Raw genomic sequence first — 23,821 nt, 5'->3', positions numbered from 1 at the left:
AGGGCTGCAACTAACGATTACTTTCATAATCAATTAGTTGGCCGATTATTTATTTATTTATTTATTTATTTTCGATTAATCGGATGGGGCGGGGCCGACTTTCAGTGACTTTTTTTGTTTGTTTATTTAAAATGAAATCCTCAAACTGAGTGTTACAAATATAAATTCAAACTAAAACTTTACACAACTGTTTGTCCAAAACAGAAAAGAACCCAACACACACACACACACACACACACACACACAAGAATATATATTATTAATTTAGGACTGTAGTTTAATTCTGTGCTTTTTGTGAATCCATAAAAAAATAATGCATAAGTACTTATATATAATATAAATATAAACTAACTAAATTAGTTAGATAGATAGATAGATGAATAGATAGATAGCTCGATAGATAGATAGATAGATAGAATTATTTTTTATGGATGCACAAAAAGCACTGAATTAAACTCCAGTCCTAAATTAATAATAAAATCTCCCTTTCACTGCACCTTGTGGTTTCTGTTACTCGCTGCCTTTAGACATATTATTTTACTTTTGATCATAATGTTTTAATTAGACATTACAGATACACTCTGTATCACCGCTTCTGCATCGTGCGTAAGGAGCAACGCGGTCTTGTTAGTAACACATTATAACTTCCGTTATAATAAACAACAGAATTTACACTGCAAGCGCGCAAATACAACATATAATGACAATAAACTGGAATTAAATTAAACCTTTTAAGCAACTCGCGACCGCATCACTGTCATGCTTCCGTGCTCCACAAACTCCGTTTTATAAAGTTTATAAACCTTCTTGGCGGTGTTTAAAATGCTACCTGCCTTAGAGGTCGCACACTTTCTTCCTCAGTCACGTGACGATTTCGCCTCCGTCTGATGAGGACTGAGGTCATGTTGGGAATAAAAGGTAACGCTGACAGGAACAGTAAACTGAAGAAAGTCGGTGTCAGTGACTCTGAGGCTAAAGCTAGCGGTGTCGCATTACGTGCGTGTGATGTCAAGCGCCGTCGACTAGGAAGTGGCTTATAGTTCCGGTTAGTAAAAACCAGCTAGTGTTATATTTGAGATGATATTACCTTTCTAAAATCCACACACTAGATGGTAGAGTACTCTGTGCACAGTGTAAGTGTCATTTGGGACACAAGGTTAGTATTTACTCTCCGAAGCGTGTTTTCGGAAGAGAAGTAACGTAATGAGTAAATCTTCCCCATGCCGCGCGCAGACCAACTAATCCATAATGAGATTCGTTGACAACGATTATTATCAATTTTATCGATTAGTTGTTGCAGCTCTAATAATGTTGTGGTGTATACTGTGGTGTATAGTGGCATATTATAGTATAGTGGCATGTTGGTAAATGGTCTGCACTTATATAGTGCTTTTTTAACCTTAGCAGTTCCAAAGCACTTTACACTGTGTCCCATTCACCCATTCACACACCAATGGTAGCAGAGCTGCCATGCAAGGCGCTAACTTGCCATCTGGAGCAACTTGGGGTTCAGTGTCTTGGCCAAGGACACTTCGGCATGTGGAGTCACGTGGGCCGGGAATCAAACCGCCCAAGCTCTGATTAGTGGACAACCCACTCTACCACCTGAGCCACAACTGCCCAATAAAAATGTTGATAATGTTCTACAGTAATACTCTCTTGAGTAACTAATATATATCTCTCTCTCTCTCTCTCTCTCTCTCTCTCTCTCTCTCTCTCTCTCTCTCTCTCTCTCTCTCTCTCTCTCTCTCTCTCTCTCTCTCTCTCTCTCTCTCTCTCTCTCTCTCTCTCTCTCCCTCCCTCTCCCTCTCCCTCTCTCTCCCTCCCTCCCTCCCTCTGTGTGTAGGAGATTGACGGTAAAGCCCTGATGCTTCTGAGGAGCGACATGGTCATGAAGTACATGGGCCTGAAGCTCGGCCCCGCCCTCAAACTCTGCTACCACATCGAGAGACTCAAACAGGGCAAGCAGTGAGGATTAAACACACACAGACACACACAGTAACAGGATTAAATGCAGGTTTATACATGCAGTACTGGTCAGCTTTACAGTACTCGATTAGGCTCAGTATTGGGTTAAGCTCAGCAGTACTGAATTAGGTTTTAAATATTGGATGAAGCACAGCGCTGGACACAGCTAAACAACACGGAGTCACGGACGTGCGCTGCTTTTCATCCATCCGAACCACCAAACAACTCCGCAGACAGACAGCAAGCGATGACGCACAGCAGATCACGTCGGGAGTAAACTCTGGGACACAGCAAGAGATCCGGGCAGCAATAATAATAAAAAAAAAACAGTCCTACACACACTACCTGCCACTGAGAGAGAGAGAGAGAGCTGAGCGACAAGTGATCCAGAACCACCGCTGAACAGATATTATTTGGCTGATTCTCAGTGTGTGGCTTTGCTACGAGTGTATCAGGCGCAAGCAGCATAGCTGAAAACTCATATATCATATACACGTGCATCTTCCTGTCCTTTTTTTTGTTCCACTCTCTCTCATAGTTCTCTTTTGTTATTTTCCTTTTTTCTCTTCTTTGTTTCGCTCAGTCCTCAACTGGATCACATCCGCAAGAAAGCCGTCATTCTAAACTGCCCCCCCAAAAGATGTCGATATTTGCTCCGATTATTGTCGTAACGTGATGAACACATTTCTCCTCCCTACCTCCTGTCTGCAATACAGAGACGGTCCACTCCTGCAGAGTCACTGCTGCGAAACCAAACAGCACTGCAAATCGTTTCATTTCTGTTTTGTTCTCTCTATATTTTTCTTTCTTTCTTTCTTGCCGATACGGTCGCCGTGCTGTGTCTAGCGTGGGGTAGCTCATCATAAATTGTGCCCCTCCCCCCCATCTTCAACCTCTTACACAGCTTACCAAATCCCAGTATATGGTGTATACTACAGAAATCAAATATATGTATTTTCAAGTAGAAAGTTGTAGATGATTTGCTTAATACGCATTTCAAACAAATTGTATTTTATTATTAATTGTAAACATTTTTCCACCTGGGAAGGTGGATAAAAATACGAGTATGACATTTCTAGTGTAATTTTTAACCTCCCTTAAGTTAACTTTCTGACGCATGAGGCTGCGTTCACACCGACGTTGAGGAAAGATGGAGGAGAAACGCAGAAAGCCGTAATCCGACTCTCCGAATCAATACGGGCGACTCATGGCCAGCGTCAGCTCGGGATTTTAGAGGAAAGAGGAGAGTCTGGAATCATAACCGCATTTTAACCTTAGTGAAATGCGACACGTTTGCTCACATTCATCACTATAGAATAATACAGAATAATGAAAGTGCTAAATATTGCTTCAGACTATTCAGAATACTCCTCACTTTACAATAAGCATTCATTTAATATATAAATATCTTAGCAGACTAGCCCAGTCGTTATATACAGGACATTTATTCTCTTCTTCAGACCAAAACAATACATTTGAGGAAAACCTGTGTGAAGATCATCAGCGACATCACTTTGTTTTTTTCTTCTTTTTCCAGATCAAAAAAATTGATCTAGAAACCAAACCAAACAAACCAGCAGTGCATTTATATACTGACCGATCAATTCTCTCAGATGTCGGTATGTTTTTGTGAGAGCAGCCTGATGCATCCAAGACAGTTTTTGTCGATGTATATTGTTATACAGTATATACATAAAAATGTGTGTGTGGCAGTCTGGGTAAACCCATCATATGCCGCCGTTGATGAATTCTTACTGGATGAATCCTTTGACACTTCAAACCGGTAAGCATTTTTCATTGAAACGACGTGGACATGTTTTTATTTACTTTTGCCTATGTTATCTTCTTGTTTAGATCACGTTGTGTAAGGAGCCGGTTTAACAAACACGCTGGTAAAAACAGTCACCCTGTCTAAAGATGTCGAAAATCACACTTGATAGCCGATTGTTAGTTTAGCCGTATCGTATACCGTTTTCGAGCCGGTGCTCCAACGATACAGGAGACGGTGCTGAAAAGAAGCGCCGCGTCTATCTGTCCAAAATAGAATCCGAGATTAGAATTAGCGTTACGTATGGATGCGTGGCTTAGTGGTTAGCATGTTCGCCTCACACCTCCAGGGTCGTGGGTTCGATTCCCACCGTGGCTGTGTGTGTGGAGTTTGCATGTTCTCCCTGTGCTGCGGGTACTCCGGTTTCCTCCCCAAGTCCAAAGACATGCATGGTAGGCTGATTGGTGTGTCCAAAGTGTCCGTAGTGTATGAATGTGTATGTGATTGGGCCCTGCGATGGACTGGCACCCTGTCCAGGGTGTACCCGATGCTCCCTGGGACAGGCTCCAGGTTCCCCATGACCCTGAAAAGGATAAGTGGTATAGAAGATGGATGGATGGATGTGGATGCGTCCTGGTGTGAGGGAAGGAGGGATGCGGGGTTTTGTGACAGTTTGCTTCGCCGAATTCAGCCAGTAAACTCGACGGACGGACGAGTGTAACGCGTGGGTCATGCACGTTTTAGAGAGGTGTAAACGAAATGTGGGGAAACAAATCAAGGGAACAGTCGATTAAATGATATAAGGAATAATGAAAGAGGAAAAGCTGAAAAGCAAAAGAGTAGTTTGTTTACGGCGCGTAATTAGGCAACGTTCTCTTCCGTTACATGACGTGTTAGTACTGTATGTCCCAGTACTCGCGTACTCTATTGCTACACCCTCAAAAGTATGTACTTTTACCTTCACAAAAAGAGTACCTACTTTTAGCACATAGTATAAGTAGGCGAATCGGAACGCAACAAAGGATTTTCTGCTTTTGTAGCGAAGACGAAAATAAAGGCAGTTTTTTGTGGTAAAATTTTTGTTTTCTCTCTCTGCCTGCTAGGATTTCAAGTTGTTGTACCGTGGCGAAACGTATATATATATATATCAATATATAAAAGCCTCATCAGTTTAGTCTGACGGTAAAATGTCCACAATGTTCAATTTTGGTGGTAAACAGATTTTAAAACGTTATCGTTCTACGTCTGGTTGTGAGAAACGTTAACATTCAATCACATGAAGGGTTTTCCCAGGCCGCCACACAAGAACGTCGAGTTTGTTGTCGTTTTTAAAAAAACAAATAATAATTTTTCCTGTCGTTTGTTATGGTGAAATCTTCCTCTTGTTAAAATATTTGCATGTATATTTTTCATACTGTATACACTTATTACGCAGACAGGATCGCCGAAGTCCAGATCTGCGTTTTTATTCGGAGCTGGCCGTTTTTTTTTTTTTCTTCATGTCCTGCCGCCACATCCTTCTCAACTCCTCCAGCAACGAAGACCACGTTTTAAAGGGACGTGTTTGATTATCGAGGCGTAACACAGATACGTCATGGCCGTGGAACTCCGGCTTACGCTACAAAATAAATAAATAAATAAATTTAGGATCATGGCGCGACACAGGGTTCATCAGTGTATTATGGGTTTCACCATAAAATGCAGCAGCAGGAATGTACATGTTTTTGTAGAAAAAAAAAAGGAATATTTTAAACTGAACATATTGTATATGAAAGTAGAAAATGTGACGCTTTTGGGACGGGCCTGTCGTTGTCAAAAGTCTCTCTCGTACTGCCTTCCGATACTTTATACTGCTCTTCTGAAAACGATTTGTCTGTTGCTTTCCTTTTGAGATCTCTCAGGTTTTTAGTAGACTTTATTTGAAAGCAGCTTTTGTAATGTAGCATTTCGGTCTGTTTTCACTTTTTAGCCTCCGTTTTTTCTTTCTTTCTTTCCTTTGTAAATTCCTGTGCCATAGTTAATTAATACTCGCTATGCTATTTTTTGGGGAGGGGGGGATTTGAGGGGCGGGGGGACACCACCCAATGTCTAGGAGATGCAAAAGAAGCTCAAAACACTTGTTCAGATGTGAATAGACATTTTTAATGTTGCATTTTTAAAAGTAATGCACTCTTCACGTACACATTTTTTTCCACATTTTAAATGATACAAATAAGAATAAATAAATAATTTAAAAACATGGCCATCTTCTCTTTTTTATTATTTTTCATTTAGTCCTTAACACATTGCTCCATTATTTACAAAACATGTTTTAAAAAATAAAATAAAATAAAATAAAAAACTCCCACAGAATACTCCCAGAATATCAACTCCCACAAAGTGTCGTGTACAGACTCAGACTTTTGAGTAGGAAGGACGTGTGTGTGAATTGGTTCACATCATAAAGTCAGGTTTTCCCCCCACACACACACACACACACACACACACACACACACACACACACACACACACACACAAAGGATTCAGTATTTGTGCAATGGTTGCGTGTTTCTCTCCGAAAACGACGTCGGTGCGCACTGCTAACACGTTACGGATCTACAGCTACTTAATGCTGATGAGTTTTGGCAGAAATTCAATTTGATAAACTCCAAAAAGATGCGTATTTTTATATGATACATACATATATATAATCACTGTGTCTGATCAGACAAGGAATCACATAACTGTTAAATAATTGTTTTAATGTCTCTACTGGAAATTTTCAGCTAATTTTTGTGCTAGGATTAGTCTTTAAATAAAGTCATATTTGCAGATGAGAGAACATTATATTTCAGATCGACATTATAATAAACATCTTTATTATAATCTTTTGATTCCTTTTCCGGATTTCTTCCCTATACGCGTCGTAAAAGCAGGCCGTGGATAAGTGATTCGGCTCTGAGCTGCTTTATGAATAAACGCACTCTGGCACTCTAAACACGCCCGAAGGCATGCAGGTCTAGTGATCCTCCCCTTCGCCGTGCGGGAATAAAAAAACTACGAGGCATAATTACCTCGTGCTGCGTTCAAGAAACTGACGTATAACTTTACGTAAAGAGAGCCGTTCATTTACAATACTGAATTACAGATTGTGAGTCGAGTTTGAGAAAATTGCTTTGCTGAGCTTCAAAGTCAGCTTTTTGATGTCATGTCTAGTTGGTAGTTTTTCGGCTCATTGGGCGTTTCTGTGGCTTTGACTAAATTAGTGTTGTGTGTGAGAATCTGAGCGGCACAGACCAAAAGGTCTGCTAAGCCTTTTAAGCTACCACAGCGTAGTGGAAAAGAGACACTTCATTGATACTGTTTTGTGGGATTTTCATCCCCCCTTCTTTTTTTTGAGGGTGCTTTTTCCTTCATCTCATTTCTGACTGCTTCATTCTTATATCCTTCATGCCTTCACCACAATAATGTTACATAAACATGCTTATATTAAGGCAGGGTTTCCCAATTCTGCTCCTTTAGTTTAAGGTTTCCCTGATCTCACACAGCTGTATCGACACATCGTCTCATAATCAAGCCCTTTGAGAGGTTAAAGGTGTGTGTTGGAGCAGGAAATAAAAACACTCAGTTGTGTGGTGCAGTGTGGACTGGGAAACACACATGAGGTGAATGTTCTGTAGATTAGCCACTAAGGGTGAATTAACACAGTGAATTTCAGAGCAGCAAAGCCCTCCTCATCACCACACACACACACACACACACACACACACACACACAATTCCAATAAAAGTACTGATACCCGGGGCTCTATCAGTACAACACGTAACCTATGGCATATGCATATGTAAATTAGGGATTTGAATACATTGTTTGAACTGAACAGATAATGTGTTCTAAATGTGTTCTAAACGCTTGCTAGAAAGGCCACGTTTGTTAACACGACCGTGCGATGCTGTGTGATGTGTCTACCTGTTTAGGATAGTCAGACCAATTATGAAATGGAGTAATGTAGCTGAGGTCAAGGAACAGTCAGAGTCAGACACACCAACTCTGGAGGGGGGGGGGGGGGGGGTGTCTATCTAATACATATATTTGGAGCACTAAACAGATTGGATTAGATATGGTAATTTCGTTACACCCCTAATGTAATCGCATAAAAACAGAGGACTAGAAAAGGGACTGAACTGATATCAGAATCACAAACATGAGCAATAGAGTAAGAACGTCACTGTTTATGAGAAAAATAACAAAACAAAACAAAAATACAACTGACACTGATAGACCAAACTAAATGAGACCTGAGAGGGGGAAAACAAATCACATTAAATTGTCCTCTTTCAATCACTAAACTGTGAGAGAGTAGCTTCAAGTTGTTACACACACACACACACACACACACAAACACACAATGCCGGATGCAGAAAGCTTGTGCAGGGAATGTGGGGGGAGCGCAATATGAAACACAAACAACTTGATTTATTGGTTGTTATTTTATAGGGGTTTAGTATAGCAAAACTAAAAGCTAGTGGTGTAATAACTACCTCACCCAATTTTAGAAGCGGACATGTTGCAATAACAAACACTAGTAGATAATACCAGTTAAGCCTGAAATTATGAATGCAGGTCTGCAGTTCAGAGGGCTCATAAAATCTATCTCTCTAAAAAAAATTTAAAAAGCAAAACCCACAGAAAGATCATTAATAACTCCTTTAAATTGCATTAACTGTGCTATACGCAAGCCTCTGGTGATTATTTCGTTCTAACTGAGATAGGTGGGCAGGGTGGTTTTCCCTCCCGCTCACCCTCCCCCCGGAAAGAAGGATGAAAATTATGCTTTGTTGCCACTGACAACCGTTTCTGCCGATCATCAAAGTTAATGAAACAGAGACCTTTTGCTTTGGCAAGTTATTATTAGCCCACTGTGCTAACTGCTAGCCCTACCGCCCCCCCAATCCCCCCCCCACCCCCCACCCTTGAAAGTGGATGTTCCGCTTAGCTGATCCACTGATTAATACAGCGATTACCGGTTAACGGGGCAAAGCATGGAGGTCACACACTACCCCAAGCAAACACTACAAATCTGTTCACACAAAGTTCATTTTGGAAACAAAACCTGGGGAAAGTCCTGCACAAGAACTTACAGCAAACAGCATTTGGTATGAGCCAAACAAACGGAGACAAATTTAAATTCATCACATCGTGTTTGTATGAGGAATACAGGACTGATTTCATTCTGGCAGCTGGCACAATCTCTGAACTGGGCTTATGCATATTAATGGACATTTAGATTAGAGAAGTCATGAATAATTCATGGAGATGTGTGACCGAAATCAAAATGCATTGCAGAGGAGCAGTTCTGGGGGAAATTAAATGTGGAAATGTCAGGGATTTGTTCAGTAGTGTTGCAGTCTTTCATTTTCAGCTCCTTGTATATTCTATTTCTTGTGGACTCAGCCACTTAAACAATCTCTCTGATCGCTTTATAATGAATGGATCAAATGCCGACCAGGCAAACCAGAGGCAGCCAGCATTGCCCTAAATATTTCTGGACAGTTTAGAGTGTCTAAGTCTTGTTTCTGCCAGGAATGCCTTTAGCATCAACAAACCCTAATTCCTTCCTTGCTCTCCTTCTCTCCCAGTTTCTCGATCTCTATGTCCTCCTTCCTTCCTTCAAGCTTTTGTATGCACTGTATTTCATTCAATCTGTCTCCATCCCACAGGCATCCCCTAGCTAACACCATCAACACCAGAGTCCTTGCTATTTCCTGGGCAGAAATGCAGCCAGACGCTGCTTCTTTAAAGGTAGAATGTGGATCTCCTGGGAGCTGACCTTCTTCAGTTTAATCGCTCGGTTTTTGGGGATTTTTTTAAGTGCGTCACTGGGGTCTCCTCGCTGCTCTCCTTGGGATCTAGGCAGGGCAGCATAACCCCCTTGACTGGCGTCACACTTAATAGAGAAATTCTTTGTGGAGACGCCTGACAGACCTTTGAGCTTGCCACAAAAGATTGCAGGCATAGCATCCTTCACAGATACAATGACCTTGGCTGTCTGTGAAGTGCTAACAATTTCAATGTTGCCACTATTTCCAAGAGCAGCATTGTGTACTGAACTGGTGACTGAACCACTGCTGCCACTGTCCACCACCCACTTGTGCTGCCGACTAAACTCCAGAGACGCTAAACCACTGAGCAGTTTGGAGTCCAGTTTGGGAGTGCAATCTACTGGTCGCAAGACCCCCAGAGCCAACGCTCCATTACAGACATCCCCTCCAGAGATGCAGGCTCTCTCTCGGTCAGGTGGTGGTGGCCCATAGACACTACATGACTGGATGCATGTCTTTCTATCACTGGATACAGACAGATCAAGTACACTGTCTTGCTGAAAAGCCTGGATCTCCTGTGAACTGCAACTATGCAGTGGTTGAGACTGAGGGGCCTTGACGGACAAGTCTAGCACCTCCCCATCTGTCACCACTAGGGAAGAACTCGACTGAAGAGGTGGTTGTTGGAATGCCATGTCCTTGCTTGGCATCATCACAGTAGGGTAGAAATCATGAGTGGAAGTCTGAGTGCTCTTACTTGAAGTGCAAGCAGGTTTAGAGAGTTCACTGTCAAACTTGGTGTCCTTACAAGTTGAGACTGGGACTGGAATGGGAATTGGGATTGGAAGTGGAACCGGCAGGGGAATGACAACTGGATAAGGGACAAGCAAAGTGGCTGGAGGCACTAGTGGGGCAAGTGGAGAGCTATATGGGTGTGAAAGTGGTGGAGGGGGGAGAAAGGCAGATGAGAAAGGGTCTGCCTGTGGGGAAGTTGCTGGATGACATGTAGGAGAGGTATTACCTTGGCCAGGAAAAAGATCCTGCAAGATGGCAGCAAAATTTGGGTTCTGGAGAAGGGTAAGCAGACTTGCATCCAGGACTGGACTACCACCTTTCGGGTCCAGAGACGGGGGAGGTCCAAGAGCGACTGAAGGGTTCTGGCACAGCATGTTGTTCTGTAGTGAGAGCGCTGGGCAAGTGGCAGTCTGCTGGAGGAGCTGTGGGTTCAGGTGCTGCAGCACCTGCTGCTCTAAAACCAGTGGTAGTGACAGGGGACCTTGGCTGGTCATTAGGTATGGCGTAGTACCAGTCTGCCCAACTTGAGCAGCTGCTGTGCCTGCTAAGATGGGTAGCACAACTGGACTCTCGCCCAAGCAGATGGGCTGAAGAACTGTGGTTGCAACCTTAAGAGCAACCCCTCCAGTAGATTCTGTATTGGGAGCAACAACAGGAGCTGCCTGAATCGTCAACAGAGGAGAGACAGACCTCTTGGAGATGGTAGGAGAACTGACATTCCATGTCTCATTGGGGATTACTGGACTGGTCTCGCTCTCAAGTTTGCCAATGCTGTCAACCCCACCCACAGTGCTGTTGCAGACTTCCTGAGGATTTGCCATGTCTACTGGGACCGAGTCCTTGTACGGGTGCTCCATCACCTCTTTTTTGATTTCAGCCTCCTTCAGGTACTGTAGGCCTAAAACGTCATACCAATTTTTTTCATATTTCAGAGAGCATTCTGGGAACCAACCCTGTAAATTCAAAAGGAAGAAGTATTAGATGCTAGCATTGAACAACATCTATCAAAGCAATACCTTGGAATTATAAGGTTCTATTTTTTCGTTTGCCACATAATATATGAACTTGACACGAGTTTATTGCAGTATTTTAAGTTCTTAAAATATCGTCAAATCCAACCTTATAAATCCAAGGTTTCAATATATAATTAAGTGTAAACAGCACAAGCAATACAAAGAAAACAGGTTAAAAGTAAATACTCCTATGACAAATTTTTTTAACTAACCAAAACATAATGCTGAGCCTGCATCTAATTTAGGCAGCACGAAGCGCTAATCGGCACTCCAGAACTTGAACATGTGTTTTTCCTGTAAAGAGCTGTGAAAATTGCGACATTGCCACAGCAGAGAGGAAACATGGACAGAGACACTGTACAACATGAGAGGCAAACGCACCAAGGGAGCGTCTAAACAGATCAGGAATGCATCAATGAACGGAATGGCTTCAATTGCCTGGGAGGAAGGAACGAGGGAGGAATTTGATGAAATTAACTCGGAGAGCCTTGGCTTATTTGTTTATGAGCCAGACAGTGTGGAGTTTATTACACAAAATGCTGGCAGCGCTCTAAAGTAAACCTCCATTTGGCAAGCATGGAGAGGGAAAGAGTAGAGATGCAGATAGAGAGAAAGAGGAAGAGACAGAGAGGATGAGGGAGAGAGAAAGAAGAGATGTAAAGGCAGAGAGAATGAAAGAAGAAGGAGAGAATGATGGAGAGTCATTGGTTGAAAGGTCAAGCTCAGGGCAGTAGTTGCTTAACAGGGAAATGTTTCATTACAGAGCCGTGACTTCCTCTATAAAGCACAGTCTTGGAGACCTGTCATGAACTTACAATGGACAGGATGAAAATATACATGGGAATACAAATTAATGGGAAAGCAGCTCGAAAGGATGTGTATCTGCTGGCTCCATGTGTCTCAGAGAAGAAGCACATGTTAGCCGGGTGGTAGCTGTCGTTTGATAGGCGAGTTGGGAGGTTGGGAATTGGCCGGGGACCAAATTGGGGAGAAAATCGGGAGGGGGGAAGTATACTTGCAAATTTAATTGTTTAATTTCCCCAAACATGACATCCAAATTGCTACAAGCCATGAACAACTTCCATGGATCACATCGAAACACAAAACTGAAAACCCAGCACTCGTGCAAACAATCTACAGCTTTAAAAGTCTCTCCACCTACGTTACCTCAGCCCTTTCGTGTGCACTTTCTATTATGCTTGCTGTCTCTCCTCAGGAGCCTGTCTTTAATTTACCATCTATCTCGGTCCTTACGCTGTGCCAAAATGGCAACATGACGTCATCAATAGCTCAGCCTGCGCTGAGGCGCTTGTTTAAGGCTTTGTAAAACAAACACACGCTTCGAGTGTTATACCCAGCTCATGAATCTCATTTTAGGGTGTAAAATCTGGTAGACGTACTGCCAAATCGTTAAGACATAAATCCTGAACAAAGAAGAAAAGACAATAATTTATAATCCACAGCTGGAAAGGCAACACGGTGGACTGCCAGCTTTCCCGATGATTCATCCCAGAAGATGTTATATTTCAGCTGGGATTGTTGTATAAAAATGAAAATTGGTGGAATTGAGGATATCTTTCAGTTTGATAACGTTCGTACATGGTAGTCGGCTATAAATGGTTGTTCCCTCACCAGCCTCTCTTTTTTTAAGTTATTAAGAAAAAGATAGAACTTCTAACTGTTATAAAGTACTAGCACTGGAGACTCCTTCTAAAAATATTAAACAAACATCTCCTTACAGAAAACTTCACAATATAACCATTATACTCATGTTTTTTGTTTGTTTTTTTTAAAAACCAACCATCTCTGTGTACATTGTTACGATAGAAACAATAACATTAGAATGAGAGCATTAATATGAACTTAATATGATGTAACCATCTGTCCAATTAGAAACAAGTATTCTACAGCACTGTGATACAAAAATACATAACCATCAATCATCAAACATTTTGGTGTCTTTTCTCCTCCCTCCCAGCCATCTGTTACTTCCATCATGGCATCCTTCCAGAATCGTCCGTATTAGGCGGATCATGTTCGTGCACACGCAATAAATTGTGACATTTTCTGCATTTCCTTCCAAATGTGAATCTGTCAGATGATGTTAAACGAATGCCTGGTCCCATTTTAGACAGCGAGAATGGACCAGATGTAACAATTTGGGAACGATTTTCTGGTCCATCCGCAGGACTGTTGTCATGCCAACCGCAGGCCATTGAATCCATTTTTGATGCTGCATGCTGGGACAGCCATTTTGTGCCCCCCAACTGCTCCGGTGATGGAGAGGACAGCGGGATGAGGCATGGAGCTCGATAATCTACTCCCACAATTCAGCACGTGCACAACCTACTACTGCTAAAACTGCACGGAACCATAAAATACAACACCTTTCTTACAGCAACAATCATATTTTTGTACAGTTCTTAAAGAATAGATCTATTTTTATTTTATACTAGTATGTCTCTTTCTATATTCTTTTACCAATTTATTCATTGTTCCCTTCATTGATTTGTATTGTCTTGAATAATTGATAGAGGAATTTCTTTCAGGATCAATATAGTTTATCTTATCTTGATAAATGGTTCATAGCAAATGTTTGCAATGTGGAAATAATTTACTGCTTATAGCTGTATTTTTAAATTCCTATCCTTACGGGAAGACATTTGGTCCCCAACAAGATATAACACATGCCCACACCCACAATGTACATTCAAACACTGCCTTACAATCAACAAAGCATGAAACCATCACATTGACTATGCTAACAGTACTCCCTAGTTTTAATAACTAACATCCAGCCATTGTGGGCGCACAGAGCAAGTGTGTCAGCATGACAGTACCGTACCTCTACAAAGTTAATAATTAATAATCCACACAATCGTGGATCATGGAAAAAATACGTGATTTATGCTCAGGGTGTGCTGTTATGGGAAAATAATCAGTTGGCCATTTTCCAGTATAAAGGCATGTCCCAAAGTGTTTTATTTCTCTTATACCGCAGCAATTTGCCAAACTCAAAGTTGCAGCTTTTCCTCTGACTGTTACAAAGAGCTGACACCGGAGACTCCTTCCAAAAATGCTCACTAAACATCTCCTCTTAGAAAACGTCACCGTATCATTAATCACGTTTAAAAAAAAAAACCAAACAAACCATTTATGTGGAGCTTCCACCATACAAGCCCCTGTGTATGTTTTTGCTATAGAAATGTTTATAGAAACATTAAAGTGCACTTATTATGGTTTTTCAGATATTACCTTTCATGTAGTGTGTTATAGAGCTGTTTGTGAATGTATAAACGTCTGCAAAATTTTAAAAAATCAACGCTCACAACAAACGGAGTTATTGACTCCCCAAAGAAGGAATCGATTCTGAACAGCTGAAACGAGTCATTACTGATTCCAGACTTTACTTCCTGTACTAACCTACATAGGTTTGTAACAAAAAGCCCCGCCTCTGGTCTTCATCGGCTGCTCGTGAACAGGCGGAGCTAAAACTTGTTATGGTAGTGGGCGTTTCCTTTTCGAAACACGCTGACAGCGGTAGACCAATCACACAGAATGGGACGTCTGACCAATCAGAGCAGAGCATGCTCTTTGTAAGGAGGAGTTCAGAACGAATCCTTTAGAATGAATCATTTAACGAGTCGTTTGTGACACTGGGGGAAAAAGGTAATGCTGCAATTTAAATTATGAGTACGTTAAAGTGTTTTTTGACCTCAGATGCATGTACATCTATTGTATGAGACCTTTAAAACAAAATTAGGCACGTTTCAAAACCATAATAGGTGCGCTTTAATGTAGAATCATTCATATAAACCTGTGACTTGCCTTCAACACCTACGAATTTTGCGATATATAAGGGGAGTTTGGTTCAGTTGTCCACAGAGTATAAATCCAAAGGTAGGAAATGCATCGTTAAATATAATAGCTGTAGAGTTCAGTAGGAATTATGACAACTCATGAAATGGACTCATGACTGCTGATGGTCCTGCTGAAGGAAATTTTAAAAAATACGACAAGGTAATTTATTATGATTAATTATTTGTATACGCACAAAGATTTGTTTTATATCTGTAGACATGAAAGAAATGCTACCATGAACACAAAGCTAGACAGAGGCCAGACATCTTCTCTTAGTGCACCGGTAACATCTAGCAGTGAGGCTACAGCTTAAATGCTAGCATGCTTACACAGCTAACTGCCAACATTTGGAAGCATGAGCCAATTTCGTTGGTACTAAACCTTCGATTTGCCTCCGGAGACTTCTCTTACCTCTGAGACCCTCTGAGCGGTAGTAGGACAGGTTTGGCACTGTACAAGTTGGCATCTTATCTCGCCAGTGAATGGCCTATTTGTATTGAGCTCAAGGCCAGAGTTTAGAATCTGTACATAGCTCAACTACAGCCCAAGGCTGCGATAGTGAGAGTGAGAGAGGCTTGGAGACTGCTATCTGCAAAAGCAGAGCAAGACTGGTAAGGCTAAACACACACACACACACACACACACACACACACGCACACACAGATGCATATGCTTTACAGAGGAGCATCTGGCTTGAAAGCAGAGATGGATGTGTGCCGGAGCAGAAGGTCAGGGATGGGTGCTGATTTACGCCAGTGTACTGATAGCTTGGCAAGGTTGCAGTCAAAACATGAGTTATTTTATGAAGGTTGAATGAATGCAAACACACAGGCCAATGTGCAGAGACAGCCTCAAACACACACACACACACACGCATGAAGAGTTAATGATTATAGCGAGAGCACAGTTAGTGGAGAGAAACTGAGGTGGCAGTGTTTCAGGGTCTCCATGAAAAATGCATCGTCATGAAACCAGCCCTCTGTCTCCCTGAGCAGAATGCTAATAAGCAACAGGCTGTGATCTCGCTGACCTCAAAACACCTCGATGTGACCTCTGTACTGCTCCTATCTCTTGCCTTCGCACACTTGGGGCGGCTGTGGCTCAGGTGTTAGAGCGGGTTGACCACGAATCGCAGGGTTGGTGGTTCTTGCTTCAAACGGCAGGCTAGGGCCTTGCATGTGTGCGAGTGTGTATGTGTGAATGGGTGAATACGAAACAGGGCAAAGTTAAAAGGCATCAAACACGTCTCAGATCAGTCCTCGAGGCATGATGACGATGTCGACTTTATAAATAATATATGATTAGTCAGGAGGTGTTGATTAATTTTCTATAACAGCAGCTCTGACCATAATTTCAGCTATAATTCAAATCACAGATTTCTATTAAAGCACTTGTTCAAATACAGTAACGGCTAATTGAGACCTTGTATCGTGGATGCTTAACTTAAACTATGCCGAATAACAAAGATTTTTTTTAAAAAAAAGTTGTTTAACAAAGAACAACATCTAATTGTTGATATTGTGAAGCTTTTATGGTGAAGCAACATGAAACTCAACATGACAAGTTGTTTTTCTGTCTTATCAACTTCAAGGCAGAGGAGAGAGTGAGGCTGGTGACAGAACCACTGTTTATAACATATTATAAGTTGGAACTTGTTTTGCAGGTGTTCAACAATGGATAAAAAGTATGAAGTGTCATGATTAAAAATTGTCATCGTTGGTATTTTGCTGTTGTATAGAGGACTAAATCGACCTCAGGGTGGAAACGCAAAATGAGTACATGTAAATATAAAACTCGTCGCCACGTCCCTGATGAGGCCTGCAGGACCAGATGATATAAATAAGCTCCAGAGGAGGGAGGATTTAATTAAATATGACGTAATGTGATCTGGGATCGCTGAGTGTGACAGCAGACAGACTATCCCTACACATCCGTTATCATTACCCCTAAACGCTCCTCCAGCACCGAAACTCGACCCTGCTGTTATGACAACAGGGTCAAAGGGCAGCAGGAGAGGGGGATTAATACAATGGAATGGATACTGGAAACAGTTATTACCAATAATGAAATACATCGAGAAAAGCCTATGTAATCCTCTGAGACACGGAGATCAAGTAATACATATGCATCACAAATAAACAGGCATAAATCAACAAACAAACCAAAATATTGCCCAAAATAGTAAAATATCACCCCATGCGATGAAGATACAGTGATTACTGTGTTTATAAATGGGAGTAGAGATAGAAATATGGTCAAGGCTTGACCAAATGGCTGAGCTTAAACATAATCTACCTCCAGAGGTTTCCATCCCACTGATATACTACTTGAAACTGACTGGTCACAAGGTGTTAAGGTTTGTTGAACATTTATGGAAGGAGTCTCCAGTGTCTGCGCTTTGTTTTTTTCCAACACAGCAAAGTCTTCGGGATTTTGTGCTTCGTCATTAACTTCATGAGAGACAGAGAGAAAGAGAGAGAGAGATGCTGGTGAAAGAATGCCTGTTAGCTGATAGCTACTATAACACAAGTTATAACTGGAACTAACGTGACTTATGGATGTTCCACAACATTAGACATAAATATAAATGGTTAGAAAGTAGGACATGGTGTTCGTTAATCAATTTAAACGTTATAATCGTTGGAAAATCCCTGTGGTATAAGAAGAAGAAAACACTGCAGGATGTGCTGTAATAGGCAAATAATCCAATTTGCTTCTTGTCAGGCTGTATTATATAATCCTGTTGTTGTTGTTTTTGAGTGGTTCGCTCAATGTTCTGCTTGGTACCAATGGTTTATAAAGATTCAAAAGCAGAACTGACCAGCGATCAGAGCTATGCAAGTCCAGCTCTATGCCCAGCACCCAGGTGGCTGTATGATGGATAACGCTGGCACGAGGTTTGGCGCCTAAGGAAGGTTAAAGTGCCAGCTGAGAAGACTGGTCTGCATTCCAACCCCTCCTTTCCACTGTAATAGCTTCCACATTTCACTCCTCCTCTCTGAAAAGGGCTGCGCCAAGCAATGTCAAAACACAACAGAAGCCAGTGTGGATGACTACAGAGGAGGGCTCATGCAGTTAAAACACCTCAGTATGAGCCCTCTGGTTCGGCTGACGATGAACGCTTGAGCAACGGGGCCTTCGTGTACCTACTTTTAGATCTTCAATCAACCGTAGTGGGCAAGCCAGGATCTTTATCTCAAACACTCTGACACGTGCGTTCTTATCACGCTCCATTCCCTCCTCTGTATTTACTGTATTTACTCTGAGTAAATCACACCAATGAAAAAATGTCAGGACAGCAGAGGTCTTCGTGTTTCTGCGCCATCACGAGCAATACTTCTCATCCCATCACGGTTTTTTTTTTTTTTACTTAAAGTGTGGAACACGTGAGATGGCAAGCCTGATTTGATGAAAGACACTTTGACTTAAATGCCATTAAGCACCTATTTAGGAATTAAAAAAAGGACAAATGATAAATGGGTCATGCCTACACAAGCAGGTCCAAACACTTCCAAATCAAGCAGAACTGCTTCATTAAACGCCATAGAAGGAGTTATATTACTAACAAGAAGTACCTTTCGGTTCATTGTAATCATTTTATTATTATCTGCACACACACGCAGATCCAGAAAGATTAAATACACAAGCTGAAAACCGGCAGCACAATACAAATAAGAACTAATGCGTTTTAAAATGTGCAAATGAGGCAATAAAGCGGTGAATCAACCTCTGCTGAACCCTTCCAGCTCACTTACACACACACACACACACACACACACACACACACACACACACACACACACACACACACACACACACACACACAGCCAGACGTCAACGATCACCATGGAGACTGCTTAACCCCTTCATGACCCCCATAGTCCAGTCACTGGTTAGAATACAGTAGCGTCATCCTGGCTCTTAAAGGAACATTAGTGCAGATTAAGACTGAAAGTGTCTTGCACTGAAATGCGGTTTGGGAAATCTGAGACAATGCCCAACATTCTGCAGTGGTTCTATCTGAGCTTTAATAATGTTGGTACTCAGTTTCCTTCATGCTTTCTTTAGCTCCTCAGACGGAGCTCTGACATGCACTTCCAGGGAAGAAATATAACACACTAGAACTAACACACTGTAGGATCCGAACTTGATCGTTATTTGATCGATGATGGACAACGTTGTAGCTGGGGACTATTGAGGACCCATTTATCTGTAATACACCCTTGTTTCTGAAGGAATAGAACCTTCTGCTATAATATTTTTAGACACATGAACATCTCCAAACCCCAGACCCTAGCCTAAACAGAAATATGAGGATGGATATAGGACTTACTTTAAACGTGGTTATTCTATTATGATGTCTAAAACATTCTTGAAGGTGTGCTGCTACAGGAACATGATCCACGACTGGGTCATGTGACATGGCCTTTCGCTCTCCAGACGGAAAACTCTGGCACTGGAGGCTCCTTTATTTTATTATTAGCTCTAGATCAAGTAGAGCGTCCACCACACAAGCGAATGAGGTTAATATAGAAACCATAACGCATTAATACAACGTATTAATATAAACCTGTGATCTGAACTACAGCCGGAACTACCGTCAGAGCTGCCGTTATAGAAGATGGATAAACACCAATCAGATTCGAGAATTCGTCTGCGCTGTGAAATAATCAGACAGTTTTGTTTTCGCTAACGTCTCGTCATTTTCTCGAGCTTAGCTGATTGCGATATCATACAAACGTTTGGTACGACACTGAATAACCTCCACTGTTCTATGTAAAATATTGATATTTTAAATTGAGGGTGTTTTTTTAAAACCACCCCCATTAAACAGCAATAGTCTGTAATATGGAATGAACTTTAGTCAATCGCATTAGCCAATCATCAAGGTAGCTCAAATGGTATAACATTTACCCTGGTCTAAACATAATAAACCGTGTTTATTGAAACAGCTAAATGTAAATCAAGAAACCATATCTGCTGGCACGATCGGTTGACTCTCAGAAATAAAAGTACCACACTATACCTATCCGTGTTGCTGTCTTGGTACCGCTAAACGTGCCCGTTTTGTCCCTTTTCAGTATGTAGCTTTTAGACCACTAGTGGTCTGATTTTACCAAATGTAAAATATACCTACAAAACATCTTCTCTTGATCGTACGACTCCAGTGACAAAGAAAAGTAGTCTGGTACCTTCGATTCTGAGAGCGCTAAACCGTACCTTTAATTACCCCATGTGGTGGTACCATCCAAAGGGTGCATGTTTTGTACCTTTACAAATACATGTTGTATTTCTCACCTGGAAATGTATATGTAGTGTCCTTAAAAGCTATACTACATCCAGCTTTCTAAGGAAAATATACAAAATAAAGGAACAAATGATGTAGGCTTATGAGAAAAGAAATGTACACTGTACCTTTAATTTAACCTTAATGGTGGTATCTCAAGGGTGCATTTTTTGTACGTTTAATGGGCTATATAATATTTCTGTGGATAGAGTATACCTTTAAATAAGACCTAAGATACATAATTGGGTCAGAGAAAAGGCATAAATGTAGACCTACAGCTAAAAGAATTATATTAAAAAGTACAAAACAGGCCAGAAGGTACAGTTCAGCACCTTTTTTTTTTCTTCAGAGTGTAATATTCCCATAATGAACGTAAAGAGCTCGTTTAGTATACATATGGCCTGATGTCATGGTTTTAAGCATGGAAAGCATTCGTGCTGGCTGTGAAGATCCACCCTGAAGGCTCTTTAAAGCCCAGGCTCCAGCACGCACCTGTGTGGCCAGCAGCTTCTGTTTGCGCTACACAACGTCCGTTAAAACTGTTACAGGAACCTCGGATAGATCACTTCAGCATTAGGCCTGGGATCCACAGGGTCACTGACTTCTTCATGAAGCTCAAGTAGCCTCTAGAACGCAGTGACTGTGTAGGAAACCTGGCGGCCTCGTCCTAATCCACGACGGCTTTAAATCATATAACCACGGCTGGTAACTATGGCAACCTATGGACGGGGATTTTGGCATACTTGAATATTTACCAGGGTTGTAGGGTAAGTATTGGGACGCAGCAGGTTCTATGAGGAGGCTCGGAAATGTGATAAAACGGTGTTTACCTTCGAATAAACTCGACGCGAATGAAGAAGAGGGAGATGTCAAGCCTCAGCTGGCGTTTAATCACGCATTATTTCTGGATTTTTCCGTCACCGCTCGCTCCGTTTTCTCCCCGCAGACCCATGAAATCGTCGACGTTTAGGGTGTCGTTATTCCGAAACCAAGCGCGACTGGACGGTAAATACACGAGTCGTATTTTTTTTTCTTCCCACAGAAGAGCTGACATGCGAGCGCTCGCCTCTTTATCTCTTCCCCCGACGCCACCGAAATGAAGAAGGAGCACGGAGCCGTGTGACAGTCGAGCTGCGCGCGCAGCGCTCGAGCCGCCGAGCTCGCGATTCCCCACGCCTCCCCCTCCCCTTACTAGTGGCGCGCGCGCGCGCGTTAAGCGTGACGCTGTGGGTAAAATCCTGGTTCAGAGCTCGAGCGCGCTCTCTCTGTATGTCGCTGTATCTCTCGCTCTCTGTATCTCTCTCTTTGCATCTCTCTCTCTGTATCTCTCTTTCTCTGTATCTCCCCTGTGTATCTCTCTCTCTGCATCTCTATCTCTTTTATCTCTGTATCTCTCTCTTTGCATCTCTCTCTCTGTATCTCCCTCTGTGTATCTCTATCTCACTCTGCATCTCTCTCTATCTCTCTGTATCTCTCTCTCTGCATGTCTCTCTCTCTCTTTCTCTCTGCATCTCTCTCTGTATCTCTCTGCATCTCTCTCTCTTTCTCTTTCTTTCTGCATCTCTCTCTCTCTGTATCTGTCTCTCTCTCTCTGGTTATTGAGCTACATTTGCACCCCCCGCCCCATGAAGATGAAACGGGGTGGAAGGCGGTCTACCATGACTTCACTATACGTTTCACACACACACACAAATTAAAGGACTCATTACCACTTTTTATAGTAATACGATTTTTTTAAATTATAAGGATAAAATATTTGATGATGATGATAATAATAATAATAATAATAATAATAATAATAATAATAATAATAATAATGCACACAAACTCTGCATCTCTCTCTCTCTGTTTTTAATCAGTTAAATTGTGTGTGTGTGTGTGTGTGTGTGTGTGTGTGTGTGTGTGTGTGTTTTCCATCTATAAAAATAGATGCATTATGCTCATATGTCCATGCATCCCCACTATTCAGTCTACATTCTACACTTTTTTTTTTCCATATAACCACCCACAATATCAATACATAGACCTATATAAGGTCTATGTATTATTAAATATTCAGGCCCTTCGGCAGCGCTGGTGATACTTCATCTATTAATAAAGTGAATGCAAATGAATTTCATATGCAGTCAGTGTCAGCTATGTTGCTGTTTGTTCCCCTTTGACTGACATCCCTGAACAATTGCTTGTTTTACTTGCCCAGATTAGCCTCTCTGTAGTATCCTTAACCCTAATGAGTAAGTATATTGTAGTGAGTGATTTAGGCCCTGTTAGGTTGAAGAAGCAGTTCAAGCTGAAACTAGGAGTTCCAGCTCCTTTTAGTGAGCCAGATGAGTTGGCTCAGCCCAACACTAAGAGCTGGATCTTTCGGGAAGTGCCTGGCAGCGTCCTCCGAGTTCTGTCATTGTTTTCCAAAAGGCGTTATCTTCCACAGAAAGGAACTCCCCTTTATGTTTTTCATTGGTTCCTTGGTCCTCTGTTATTTCTGCCTTGACTGATGAGTGTGACATCATGAACAGTTCATAAGCTGATGTGGTTTCATTCGAAGGTCTTAATGGTATGCAGTGACATTTCTTTTAATAGATTGTATGAGGATAGTTGCTTCCCATGAAGGGTATTCCTTTCCACAGGTCCATGATGCAATCAGACCATGTGCACTCTTTCCTCTGTCAAATAAAAGCAAGACACTAATAGTTCTCTCCAATACACTACATATTTTCCACTTTAGCTTTTTCCCTAGCTTAACATATTTACCTTATTTTTTCTGGCATGTTACGTTTAAAGTGTACTTTTCTTCTTCTTCTTCTTCTTCTTCTTCTTTTTTTTTTTTTTTTTTTTTTTACACATTTTTATATTTTATAGTGTTATTATTTTTCTTCTTTCTGCTACTGCTATAATTTCTTCATTATTTCATTATGTGACTATTTTTGACATTTTTTTTTACTTCACATTAATATCAAAATAATGATATTAAATACACAAAATTAAACATTTTGTGTATTTTAAGATGTATCACATACCTTTTACATTAGAGACTCTCCTTCTACTGCTTCTTCTTCTTCTTCTTCTTCTTCTTATTATTATTATTATTATTATTATTATTATTATTATTATTACGACATGTTGTACATCATCATAAAACCAGCAGTGAAGTCAGACCCCCATTCAAGCATGTTCCTCCATACTCTCTCTCTCTCTCTCCACACACACACACACACACACACACACACACACACACATATATATATATATATATATAAACATATATCTGATTAAAACCAATAGACATGCAGAACACTGATTTATTTACGAAGACAGGCTCACCAGATAT

General features: G+C 41.4%; 2 protein-coding genes across 2 annotated transcripts in view; one reads left to right on the top strand and one right to left on the bottom strand.

The window, feature by feature from the left end:
- Positions 1-5,279, top strand: part of LOC128619264 (sex comb on midleg-like protein 2) — a 48,272-nt gene extending 42,993 nt beyond the window's left edge. The window contains exon 15 of the mRNA XM_053643327.1: positions 1,847-5,279. Coding sequence (XP_053499302.1) covers positions 1,847-1,972 — 126 coding nt within the window. The 3' untranslated portion in view covers positions 1,973-5,279. The remainder of the gene's footprint in view (positions 1-1,846) is intronic.
- Positions 5,280-5,977: 698 nt separating this feature from the next.
- zmp:0000001174 (retinoic acid-induced protein 2) lies at positions 5,978-22,108 on the bottom strand. The gene is made up of 2 exons (XM_053643338.1): positions 21,324-22,108; positions 5,978-11,285 (listed from the first exon to the last, which is right to left on the bottom strand). The coding sequence occupies exon 2, from the start codon at positions 11,187-11,189 to the stop codon at positions 9,474-9,476; it is 1,716 nt and encodes a 571-aa protein (XP_053499313.1). The 5' UTR covers positions 11,190-11,285; positions 21,324-22,108; the 3' UTR covers positions 5,978-9,473.
- Between the last annotated feature and the right edge of the window lie 1,713 nt (positions 22,109-23,821).

Source organism: Ictalurus furcatus, chromosome 15, assembly GCF_023375685.1.
Source record: "Ictalurus furcatus strain D&B chromosome 15, Billie_1.0, whole genome shotgun sequence".
NCBI classification, from domain to species: Eukaryota; Metazoa; Chordata; class Actinopteri; order Siluriformes; family Ictaluridae; genus Ictalurus; species Ictalurus furcatus.
This window is presented reverse-complemented; position numbering and strand designations above follow the sequence as displayed.